General features: G+C 37.2%; 1 protein-coding gene across 1 annotated transcript; it reads left to right on the top strand.

The window, feature by feature from the left end:
• Positions 1 to 3446: 3446 nt before the first annotated feature.
• On the top strand, positions 3447 to 12253 carry LOC114723564 (uncharacterized). The gene is made up of 18 exons (XM_028909763.1): positions 3447 to 3812; positions 4320 to 4520; positions 5038 to 5121; positions 5242 to 5301; positions 5776 to 5820; positions 6174 to 6370; positions 6470 to 6955; positions 7210 to 7303; positions 7438 to 7617; positions 7691 to 7780; positions 8775 to 8837; positions 8995 to 9069; positions 9160 to 9210; positions 10354 to 10431; positions 11001 to 11135; positions 11407 to 11514; positions 11625 to 11690; positions 11916 to 12253. Exons 1-18 carry the CDS (start codon positions 3447 to 3449, stop codon positions 11997 to 11999), a joined length of 2463 nt encoding a protein of 820 aa, XP_028765596.1. The 3' UTR covers positions 12000 to 12253.
• The last annotated feature ends 724 nt before the right edge of the window (positions 12254 to 12977 follow it).

The raw sequence follows: 12977 nt of genomic DNA, 5'->3' as shown, positions 1-12977 counted from the left end.
GTTTTGTGCCTAACCGCTAGAAATTCCCAACGGTCATATGACCGTTGGGAATTTCTAGCGGTTCACGGCCGAACCGCTAGAAATCTCTAGCGGTTCAGGCCTAGAACCGCTAGAAATCTCTGGCGGTTCAGGCCCGAACCGCCAGACTTTCTAGCGGTTCACGGCCGAACCGCTAGAAATCTCTAGCGGTTAAGGACCGAACCGCTAGAAATTTCTAAACTCCTCGGGGAATGAAAAAAATTTCTAGCACTTCATGCATCAACCGCTAGAATTTTTCGGTGTCTAGCGGTTTATTAGCCTGAACCGCTAGAAAGTAAACGCTACAAATTTGGCGCCAAGTTCCCGCCAAAGCCCGGGGAGTGTTCTAGCTCTAATTTTCTAGCGGTTAGGGGGTAACCGCTAGAAATGTGCGTTTAATGGTCAAACCGTCTGTATTTTGCAGCGGTTTTTGTAGGAACCGCTAGAAATATCTGAAATTTCTAGCGGTTTTGTTTAACCGCTAGAAAGGTTCCGCTGCTACTTCTATAATTTCTTGTAGTGAATAATCCCATTATCCCAGTACCCTTTTGTTTTTTTTTTTCCCCTCCCCCTGCTTTTCAGAGATCACGACAAGATTTCGCAGTGGGACCCACTATATGATTCAGTTTCCTTCTTCGAGCTATTGCTGGTCATACAAGCAACCCAGAAGCACACATGCTATTAATGTCAATTAGCAGTAGTATTATCTCAGGACGCCCCATTAATGTTAGTTAGCAGTGGTATTATCTCAGGAAAATATTAGCTGGCATTTCCTTAATAGAGTCTATTACCTCAGTAAAATTTCAATAACACAGTTCATCTCATTTTAATCTTAGCTGGCATTTACTTAATTTATCCCATTACCTCAATAAAGCTTCAATTATACAGCTCACATCATTGTAATTTTAACTGGCATTTACTGAATTTATTTTATTATCTCGGTAAAATTTTAATAATACAGCTCATATCACTTTAATTTTAGTTGGCATTAACCCTTATTCTGCTAGCAGCATTTAAGTAAACTCTCCCGGTTTTCTTTAGCCCAGGCGTCCCTTCATGTTCTCCTCCTCATTTGCAGACCGGAGCTCCTCTTGGGTTCTCATGCCTTCATCCTTTGTTCATTTTCTACGCGAACCAGACGTCGAGAGAGAAGAGAAGTCGAGCTCAAACCAACGTCGGTGTTCATTTTCTACACGAATCAGACGTCGAGAGAGAAAAGAAGTCGAGACCAAACCAAAGTCGGCCGTCGGTTTTGCCGTCCATTGCCAGCAGACTGGTGGATTTCTCCTCTGCGTGTTCTCCAAGTCATCCTTCCCCTTCTACGCGATTCGTTCTTCTCCTCATTTCATGGCTCCGTCTTCCACTGCACCGACTACGCAAGATAGGCTAATATTGCCCTCTTTATTCCCCCTTCCAGTTCAGTAGGTAAGCGTCTGTCGCTTTTGTGCTCAGGATTCGGCAGATAAAAACTCCATGGCAGAATAAAAATACATTTATCCACCGATGTTTAGATGGAACCTCAAAATCTCTATTTAATTGATAACTTCCATGTTCAAGTTCTTTATAGTTTTCTTCAAACTTACCTCTTCTCTTATCAAATCTAGGGTTGGCGCAGTGTTTTTTTTTTTTTTTTTACCGTGAAAATCTGCCGGTGTAGGTTTGATCAGTTTTTTCATTTATTAATTTCGGCAATAATTATATAAAGTGGAGATACGAATACATTAAACATAAATAAAACTGAAAAATGTGACTTTAAATTAAAGAAAAGTGTTAATCCGTCTGTGGCTCTGTGCGTTCTAAATACGTTGTAAAATTTGAATATAAACATCAAACCCATTTTTTTCTTTCCCCCCGAAGTTTAATTCTTCAAGTTTTAATTCATTTATAATTATAATTGTATTAATCGGCGTCAGTTTTATTGCTCTCGTAATAGTTTTCAAGATTATATGTTTGCATGGCATAATTGTAATTCTCGCTTCCTCTCTGACAGGTCCACGAATTATTTGAGCTGTGATTTGGAGTTCTCTCGCGGGTCGGGCAAAGAAATGGGCCTCATGTATTTATTTTTCCACGTAAACAATAGCCCCTTGGAAAAACCCTAGTGATTTAATATTTAATTTTTCATGATAACAGTATTTCATACAAAAAGGGAGTACCCACAAATCTGACGCAGATTTGCAAATATATCAGAAATAGCTGTTTGTGCTTACTGCTGAAATTGATGGACATAATGATCAAAAGTGAAAAAAATGATTGACATAACTGTAAATGTTTGTTAACCATTGAGCTAACGGGAACTTAGTTTTCTTTTATCGAGAGAAGATCATGGGATATTTTTGTTGATTCCTCTTCTCGTTCGACGTTTAAGGATAAGACGCTGTTTTTAAGGTTTGTTCACTTTCAAATTGTACTCCATTCTGGCTGGGATGTCAACGTCGAACTTTATCGTGGGAGTCAACACAGCTGATGTTTGGGTCACAGGTTAGACAAGTAAAAGACAATGCAAAGTCCAGAGACAGGGATCCAAGTGGAAGAAGATAGTCAAATCATAAATGGGGATTGGTGGGGCCATCGGGGCCCATGCTTGCAAATATTCCTGTTTAGCGTTTGCATGCGTTTTTCTTCCTATGTTCAATTTTTATTTTTTTTGGTCAGCTTCTGTCTTCAGGATTGAAACTTAGCCCTCCACTCCTCTGTCATCTCTAGCCTTCTATTCCTCCATTAAATATATAACCCACTTCTACATTTAGTAATTTTCTGTCACGGTCTCCTTTCCTCTGTTTAGCAAGGACCAAGCCTTCGACACGAGAAAATTAGAGGTACATTACAAGTTTCCGGTGAATTTTCTTTTCCTTCTCAGAAAGCAGCGATATCATCCATCCCGTCACAATTTTTCTTTTCTTTTTCTTGGCCCATATTTCAAATTTTATCCTAGCTTCTTGATGCATTTATTGGGTTTTGTTTGCGTTTCAAGTAGTTACGACTTTTGCACGTTGAAAAGAATTGAAAGCTATTAGGTGTGTCATTGCTCGGTCTGGCTCTTTTATTTTTTTCTCCGGCCGCTGTTGTTTTGCCTAGAGTTAAGAACTTGGTTATTCCATTTGTCTCGTGCTCGTTTCAGAACCGAAAGCAAAATCTGAAAAGACTCGAGGGTTATTTCGGCCGAGCATTGCAAAATTTCTTGATCGTAAAAGCATGTAAAACGTTATTGAGAGCTCGGTTTGCCATCTGTGAGAAACGAGGATCATTAATGGCCTGAGAGAGCCACAATAATTATTTCGGGGATATATTTCATCCCGGTCCACCAATTTGAATCATGATCTGATTGAATAATCCAATTTTCTGCTGGTTTTGAAATTAAATTAAAGCAATGGAACAAACGGAAGCTTCAATTGATAAACGTTGAAAAATGAGCCAAGCGTGACAATATGGACACAAAAGAAGACGCTGAACCTCATGCTTCGAAAAATGAGGATCGAATTTTGTCGTCAGCTTCCACGCTCAAACAAACGCCCGGGGAGGCTATTAGAGCTGCTGGCGAAGTATTGAACGCTGTGTACTCTAATGTCTCAAGCGTTCCACCTATGGAGGCTCCTTCACATAGACGTGGCCACAGCGAAACTGTGATTGAAGGATTTCGACGTAGTGATAGCTTTCGAAAGTTGAAATCTCACGTGCAAAAGGCCTGGCGGTGGGGTGGTAGATCCCGTGAAGATGGCTTTTCGTCGTCTTTCAATCCTGAGGACCTGGCAAACCAGAAACGCCAGTGGTATCAGCTTCATTCTAAAACTATGGTACTCAGTTCTGTTTCGTTTAGTTCTAATTTGAGCTGTTTATTTTCTCTGTGATCTTGGAAGTAAAGAAGTCTTACAGGATGATGTTGCAGTGTTAACAATTTGTGTTACAACGAGCTGATCACGCTTGGCCTGGGATTGGAAAGTCCATTTCAAAACTCATTCCTTTATAGTCTCTTCACATATTCTTAGAATTCTTTTACTGCTGAAGGTTGAATGCACACCATTAAAGAAAACTGGTTCAATTTTTCTTTTTCCATTGGTGCACACCATTAAAGAAAAATGGTTCAATTTTTCTTTTTCCATTGGTGATTCAAATTTTTTCTTAACATTAATGTAAGTGGAACCCACAAAGATATTATGAGCTTGTCATGTTGGGGCTGTGAATAATATGATTAAATGCTAAAATGCATGTTGAAGCTGCTTCTTCTACTTGTGTTGCTTCGACGTGTTCATCCAAAACATAAACTTATCAGTTTGTTGAAGTCACTGTGAATATTATTGTAGGATTGTGTAAATTATAAGGAGCCAACCTCGCTCTTTGAAAATTTTGTGATTGTGGGGCTGCTTCCAGATGCTAATTTGGAAGCTGTGGAGGAAGCATTTGTAGAAAGGAAGAAATGGCAAAAAGAGATGGCAAAATCTGAATTTGTAGACTCCAGAACATCGCGGCAACAGGGGCCAGCAGCACCAACTTTGGAACCTCAGGTTCACTGGATATTAAATATTTAGCATCTATAGATCTGCCATCAGCAACAAACCGCATTCCATATGCTTTTACTAAGATATATAAAATATAACTCATGGTTTCATTAGAAGATAAACTAAAAAATGCATTTTGTTATGTGTTATCTGGCAATCATGATCTATTGCTTAATTTCAAGGGCTTAATTAAAGATGTTATTTAATCTTACAGACACTGTGAGTATTTAGTGTTAGTGGTTCTATTATAAAGAAATTTGTAGGTTAATTTTGAAAATTATATATGGACAATTTTGTGGTGTTGCATTTTTTCTTTCTTTGATGGTGTATAGATCAACTGTGCAAACAGTCAATTTAATGGCAGGATTTTTTAGCGATATAAACTTTAAGTAATTCATGTCTTCCCTCGTTTTGGTTACAATTTAGCTTCTTCTTCTTCTTCTTCTTTTTGGTAACAACAATTTAGTGTATTACTATAGAACAACGGGTTCTTCATGACCAATATCTATTTATATATGTGCAGTTACTTTTCAAATATCCTCCTGGGAAGAGGCTAGCAATGCGTAAGAAGGATTTAGCCTCGTTTTGCTTTCCTGAAGGTGTAAAGGTCTGCTTGATGCTATTTTCACTTACCTTAATCCCCATCAAATGCTTTTTATGTGATACATCAAAGGATGCCTTTGCTCTTTCTGCCTCAGTTTAATTTATTGAGATATTGTATAAACAGGCATGGGTGTTGGAGAGGACCCCTTCTCTGAGTGAGCTAAATGAACTTGTCTATGGACAGGTATGCTGCAACAATTTTGCCCTAGCTTTGAGAACATATATTTTCATGCTCTTCACAAACCAGTTGAGGAAAAAGCATCTTTGGTTTGTGAAATCTAGTTTTTAACATGTTTCACTGAAGATTAATTACTACTTGGACCAAGCACTAATTAAGGCATACCTATGTAGAGAAATATTGAGGATCTCTAAATCCTTTTATCTCTCTTTTATGCCTTCTTTTTCCACTTTTTTATTTCTCTATAATGAATAAACGTGTCCAAAGAGATGAGAAGTTATTGGTATCAATTCTGTCACTTTATTCATATCTTAGCTTTATTGTTGAAAGATTCTTTCCTCCTGCAGTTGGTCTGTAAATGGATCAATATCATCTTTGTGACTCATTAGTTCTTATTCTTAATGCATAATTAAACTTGTTTTGAGCTCTGACCACCTTTAACCAAAGAAGACAATATTTTCATTTTGTTATTCTCTGCAGGAGCATTTAGGCAGAGATGATTTGTCATTTATTTTTTCAGTCAAGGTAATTTGTGCACTCATCTGTTAGTATTGTTGTGCCATTTATTTAGAATTAATTTTTTTTCTATTAGTATGTTTGTGTTGTTATGCATTATATGTGTATGCACACATAGCATTGGTGGTTGGAAGGGCTCATTACAGTATAAGATGCGCACTGTTAGCACGCTTTTTTTAAAAGGAAATAAAAAGAATATGTTCCTACAGATTTCTCAAAACCGTTCCCCCCCCCCCCCAAATTATCTAATCTGTTCAGCACAATTAGACCGTCAAAAGATTTTTCTGCTAAACCAAAAACTCCCCTGAGAAGCAAAGATAGCTGGTTGCTAAAACAAGTATATATTTTCATACCTTGATCAGGTAGCAGACAACGCAACACTTTATGGAGTTTGCTTACATGTGCCTGAAATTGTTCAACGTCCCCCGGGTATTTTGGGTGTTTCTTCTCCTCGTTCTCCACCTGCAGCATTCAGTCGTGTTCTAGTTTCTGCACCTCGTTGTTACTGTCTGCTCACTAGAGTTCCTTTCTTTGAGTTGCATTTTGAGATGTTGAACAGGTTGGCATACTGACTCATGTTTCAAGTCAAAGATTAAACTGTTTGAAAATTTGATTTTCATAGATGTAATAGAATTCAAAATGACTTACTTGGATGCAGTCTCACTGCACAGGAGCGTCTAAATCGAATAACTCAGTTTGTAGGTGATATGAGTCTCACAGGTTCCTTTACATTAAGACATAAACCAGATGATCAAATGAGTTCACATACTGTCTCCCAAGAGAGGGAGTGTATAAGTGATTGGATGGCTTGTGCAATACCTGTTGGTGATGTAGCAGCTATCACTGCTGCTGCTGCAGGAATTATAACTGATGATGAGATCCCAAACTTGTCACCCAAATGGGATCCTCAATCCCCTGTAAGCCTGACTGGCAGTGAAGCTTCAGATTTTTCCCGAGATAGCAAGAAGTATCTGCATGATCATGATGACTGTAATTTTGGGACACCGGAAACCCAGCCAGATGCTTCAGAAAGAACGTGCGAAAACTACGAAAATGGTCATATTTCTCCAGAGTTTGGAACTCCTTTATCTTCTCGAGGTCCTGTATTGGAGCGTATAGGGAGTTCTGAGTCACTTTTCAGAAGGTAGGTTGATAATTTTGTAATAAAGCTCGATTACAATTTTAACCTTTACAGACTACCATCTCTATGTTTTTCTTCAATGTCTGTGCCGGGATATGTTTATAATCATTGTTTATGTTGTAATGTGAAAATCATTCTTCTGATCATGATTTTTTCCAAATCTGTTACTGTTTGCTTATAGCCTTACCGTTTTCATTGCCATCTTATGCATATGGGCTTTCTATTCAAGTTCAATAACATAGTATTATCATTGGCAGTCCAGCTAGAAGCATGACATCGGATGATGAGAGTGATCTTTTTGCAAATACTGAGAAAGATTATGGGGATGAATTCTTGATGGAATGGGCTAGGGTTAGTATTAAATGGTTCGCACTCCCGCCTCCCACACCCACCCCCCAAAAAAAAAAAGACAAAAAGAAAAAAACACATTGATTTAGCTATATTGATACTTAATTTGTTTTCTTTGCTGTGAATGATTTTGATAGGAGACTAAGAACGATTTGCTACAGATAGTGTGTGGATATCATACTCTCTCTATTCCGCCTCGAGGAAGTGAATTTATTTTTCACCCTCTTGAACATCTTCAGGCCATTGGCTATAGACGGGCTTCAGTTGCTGCTCTTGGTTTTCATGGAAATTATTTTAAATTCTTGGAACCTGCTCAGGTAATTCTGGAGTTGTAGTTAGTGGTTTAAAGAAATCTCTACAATTTGGCTCACTTACCACACTTGGTAAAAGGTCAATGCAAAGTTGGCTGCTGCCGAGGAAGCTCTTGCATTATCGATATGGACAACTGCAACTACTTGTCGTGTTTTGTCCCTTGATACTGTAAGCATAAATTATAGTCAAGATTGTTGTATGTGATAGATATTGTCAATAGTTCTTCATAAAATATGGTTTCAAAAGTAGTCTCCTTTGCAACAATAAATCTTTTAAACTAGTCTTTCATGCCATTGAGTAAAACATGTTATAAAATTGAAATAGGTGGCCCTTAATTTGTTTCTTTTATGTGGTTGCTTTTCTGTTCTGTTTCTCTGCAGTCTGTCTCTCGTAGTTATTATGCCAAATAACTTTTTTTTTTTTTAATTAACACTTTGATGTCTAACTATAATTTCTGAGGATTAAAACCACACGACTTTGCTGTCTATCAGGTTTTCATTTTGAGCACCCAGAATTTTTGGTTTATGCCATGCATTAAAACTGTTATTGGTTCAGGGCCATGTGTTGGAATTTCCTTCAAGTTGAATTTTAAATTGTAGTTTGATATAATCTTGGGCCCACTTCCAACCAGCTTAAGGTTTAGGGAAACTTGAAGTCTCTTATGTTATTATGCTTCCTAGTTTACTGTTATTACCTGCAAAAAAGTATATTGGTTTATTTTTTATTGAAAGATTATACAAGTCCTGCTGAGGAGCCATGCTTAAAATCTTTTTAAATTATTTGTCCAAAGTAATGGTAAAAGAAAATATAATTAAAACAAAAAAAAAAATCCGATTAAGTAGTTCTCAGGGGCTGGAACATGAGCTCTTACTTCTTGAAATAAACTATAATGAGGAAAAAGGGATTACAGTGGGAAAAGAGAAGGTACTTCGGAACGTTAATTTGACAATTGAAATAGATAAATATGTTGGTTACGTGCACACGGACCTTTGGCAAGTAAAGGATTATCTTTCATTTGTCAAAGTAATATTTGAATTCTGCAACTGCAACTTCATGTCCTTTTGGTGGTTTTTCTCACATACCACTTATTGTAACTAGTGCAGATAACTTCGTTGTATCATATTATTGGTTTTAACTATGATATACATAACGTTACTGGCAGGTGCTGAGTTTGTTTGCAGGAGTGTTATTGGAAAAGCAAGTGATTTTAGCGTGTCAAAACCTGGTAAGTCATTGAAACAATCATATAAATTGATGGTCACTGATTTACTTAACAGTGTATAAAGCTCAACAGCATTTTGTATCCATCAACTAATCTGGCCTTTTACGGAGAGGTTAGATCAGAATTTGCCATTTATTTTGGCCTTTTTGTAATGATGCAGGGTGTTCTATCTGCTGCAGTATTATCTCTTGTTCCAATGATTCGTCCATTTCAGTGGCAGAGTTTATTTTTACCTGTGAGTTCATTAGCATTCAACAATGCCCCTTTTCAGATATCTCAGGCGGCACATTCACATATTTCTAAAGCTACGTACCTTGTTTTTCAGGTTTTACCTGGGACAATGTTTGATTTTCTTGATGCACCAGTCCCATATATTGTGAGAACCAGTTCATTCAGCATTTATAAAAAATTATGGTTTTGTGTATTGTGGTTGTGCTGATTTTACTGTAGTATCAATCTCTGATATTATACTTCCTCCAGGCTTTTGTTTGGGCTTATTGTTTTATCTATAGTTTAAACTTAGTGTTTAGTGGTTTTTTTCAGTTCAATCTCAAACCGATCCTTTAGCTTATCTTACATATGGCAGTTATTTGATATGTAAAATATAAATAACATTAGGTATGTAAATTTATAAACTTTTTGTGATGCAGAATGGGGAAGGGGAAGGGGAAGGGGGGAAGAGAGAGGGGAAGAGGAGAGAAAGTGAGGGATTCAAGGAAAGGAGAGATCAGAGAGGAAGCAAATGTAATTCTTATTTAATATCATTCAAGATGTACAAAACAAATGTGTTAAGGCGCTATTTATGAGTCTCAACCAAACCCAAAGTGACAGAATATTCTAGAATTCTAAAATCAAATGCAGTTGTAATAAATGATAAAGATTCAAAATTAAAGTAAATAGCGGCTTAAACAACAGTTGCCTAAAACAGAATAATTGACAACCTCCACATTAATCTTCAAATTCCATTGGTAAATTTTTCATTCTTTTTTTATTATATGAATGTCTTTTCTGCCTTCTGGGATAATTAGGTGGCCCCCTTGTGTATTTCTTGACATTTAAAGAATGAGTTAGACTGTTCTTAGCATACAACGTGACTTGCTATAGATTTTCTATTTTATATTCACATTGATTTCCCTAACTTTTTTGTCCGTTCTCCCCCTAGTCTTTATACTTTCAGGTGCATCTTTAATGATTAGTCTTTTGCTCTTTTAATTATCCAGCATTTGCATATTCAGCTCACGTGATGGACATTACTTATAGTTGTGTCAGTGATACCCTGGTATTAGTATATGAAATACACACACACTCTTCCCTCCACAGACTGTTCACAAACCATTTTAAGTAAAAATTTTCCTTATCTTTCAGCTGCAAAATCTCTTCTTTTCTAAATTACTTTGGAAGTGCATGAAGCCCCACTTGGCCCATTTGAAAGCAGAGTCTATGACTTCCTTTTGTGGGGAAATAGCCATGCTTGTTCTTTTCCATACTCTTTTAATTTATTTCTTTGATTACCTTGCAGGTTGGCATACAACATAAACCGGAAGACTTCAAGATGAAAACTACTGATGTCATTTACCTTAATGTGCTGAAGGATCAGGTTTGTTGGGCTCAAGTGACTTTTCAATGATAGATTTTATTCATGTGGCATTGTGGGAAACCAGTTGGGAGCTTGTTACACAAATACTTTGTGGGCGAGATTCCTAGCTAATAACCATTTTTAGATTCCAATATTTGCACTGCAGCTCTGGTATATATTTTCTGGACTCCATAATTAAAGGGTCCTCTAACCAGAGGATATCCCATGCAATACCTTGCAGCTTTTCTGTTTCCCAATCACCCTGGCCTTCAATTTTGCTAAACACTGCTGGTAAATGCATGGAACATGTCTGAAATCGAACTCCTATCTGCATTCATTTTGTTTGCCTGGGAGAATTTTGGCAAATGGAATTCAAATATAATTTGGGATTACTGTCTTCATAGACGAGAAAGTGATGGTAGATGGCATTTTCATTCCTGTTTTCCCTGAGGGTCAACCCTATACGCTATCATATATGCCATCGCATGGGGGGGGTTATTTCATAATGATCACATTGTGATCCGATCAGGTAGCTGGAAATTTCTTAAACAAATTTCACAATTCCTCACCGTCCCATATTGTTTATGCAGGTGCACACGTGTCAACTGCCAAAACTGCCACAACATAAAGAGCTTGCGTCTCAGTTAGCTCCAATCCATGCTAGACTTTCACGTGCAAGTACCGTAGCTAAAAAGCATCCTGTATATAGGTTCAACGAAGTCCAGGTTTTTGTAGACCTCATACTACTTGTTCTGCTTGCAAGTTTTCTTCTTGACTCGAATGTTCGAATGTTATCTGCATTGAAGCTTGAAAACCGGCTATATATGTAATCCTTAGTAACCAATATCGCAGAAAAAGCTAGCCTTTCAACTCTAATGAGACCAAGCTTAATTTAGATACTTGTGAATTGTTCACTACAAACCAGCAATTTTTCTGCTTTCTAGATCACGGTGCTTCTTCTGTTGTTGGCTAGTGGTAATTTGAACTTGCTTGCAGGCTGAGGCAGCAAGCCAGTTTTTAAATGTTATGTTCAACTACTTGGAGTCGCTTTGTTCTGATTTGAGATCCCATACAATAACTAGTGTACAATCAGATAACGACAGGGTAAGATAACCAGGTCATTGCTCATTCGATTTCTTGATAAAAATTCACTAGCAATGGAGAACAAATAGCTAGAGCTGTGATCGTGGCTCATCCTGGATTACTTTTTCCAGGTTTCTTTACTTCTCAAAGATAGCTTCATTGATTCCTTTCCTGCTAAGGACCAGCCATTCATCAAGGTAACAACATTTTTTTTCCTCTGGCTCCAACTCTTAAGTAGACTTCTATAAATGATTAAATGGCAAGTCAATCCTATCATGAATAAACATGCTGCACATTGTGTAAACATGTGAGGCATATTTTTAAGTAAATCCATTCCTAATATTTTTTAATTTATCCATTTTTCATAGATGGTTCTAAAAATGGATAAGCTTTTGTTGATTACGAATGGTTTGAGTTTGCAGCTATTTGTAGATACACAGCTTTTCACTGTTCTATCAGACTCCCGTCTGTCGAGCTTTGAGAATGGCTATGACACGTTATTTTAGGATCATGGAGTGCAACAGAATTATCTGTTGGACATGGATCGTTCATAGAGAGGAAGACATTGTTGGTCATCTCCAGATGCCAGTAAATGGTCCTGTGCTTGGAGTGATAGGAAATCAATTGGTATTATGTTAATATTAGTAGACTGCTAATGCCCCAGCATTGATTATCTACGCTGTGACTCCCAAGAAAAGAATCAAAGCATCCCTACTTTTCAATGGAGGGATCTTTCTTTGACTTGGACGTTCAAGTTCAATAATTGTGAGAACAGGCAATTTTCCCAGTAGGTTATGTATCATACGAAAGAAAAGAGATTATTTAAACATTTGTACATGTGCTTTATTTTTTTTAAGGGTAAAGGTGCAATTTTATAAGATCAGTTGCAAGTTACTCCTGATCTTTTTAGGAGTGCACAAAAAGAAATCAAGGGTAAAATTGCACTTTTATCCTTTCTTTAATTGCTTAGTCAAAGTATAATAAACATAAAGCTTCTATAATAATACAATGAATACATAATTTTCACAAAAAACAATATAATTTGTGTGAGCACGATTGAGCGTTTTAAAAAATTCGAGTACAGTATCAAAGGCCCTTGAGCCCAAGGACATTAGATGTGGACCTTAAAAGAGCAGTTTTCAGATTGCAAAAGAGTACTGTTGCTGAACCACATGAATTGTGATCGAGAGATTACTTCAGTTGGTGTGGTGTTCGAATCCCATCCTTAGCTATTTACCCCTAAGTGGACGTCTCACAACAAAAGGATTAATCACTACTATTGACTACCATTGAGAGTGAATACCCTAGTCTATACTTAAAAAAAAAAAAAAAAGAGTACTACTGCTGAGTATTGGGATGATATGAAGAAGGTGGAAGAAATGAAGGCTGGAACCTTGCTTCTAACGGTGATGGGATAAAACTAAATTTTGGTGACTCATTTAACTAATGTGCAGAAACGAGAAAGGGAACAGTTGTTAACGGTC

Source organism: Neltuma alba, unplaced genomic scaffold (genome assembly GCF_004799145.2).
Source record: "Neltuma alba isolate B1F8T4 unplaced genomic scaffold, ASM479914v2 tig00012145_pilon, whole genome shotgun sequence".
Classification (NCBI taxonomy): domain Eukaryota; kingdom Viridiplantae; phylum Streptophyta; class Magnoliopsida; order Fabales; family Fabaceae; genus Neltuma; species Neltuma alba.
Note: the sequence above shows the minus strand (reverse complement) of the source record. Positions and strands in the feature narration are given on the sequence as shown.

What these genes read in the sequence shown, in the direction of transcription:
- LOC114723564 (XM_028909763.1), top strand. Translation starts at nt 3,447, where the DNA reads ATGGACACAAAAGAAGACGCTGAACCTCATGCTTCGAAAAATGAGGAT. An exon ending in TCTGAGTCACTTTTCAGAAG is followed by an intron (nt 6,956 to 7,209) that starts GTAGGTTGATAA and finishes TATCATTGGCAG; the next exon opens with TCCAGCTAGAAGCATGACAT. An exon ending in ATAGGTTCAACGAAGTCCAG is followed by an intron (nt 11,136 to 11,406) that starts GTTTTTGTAGAC and finishes ACTTGCTTGCAG; the next exon opens with GCTGAGGCAGCAAGCCAGTT.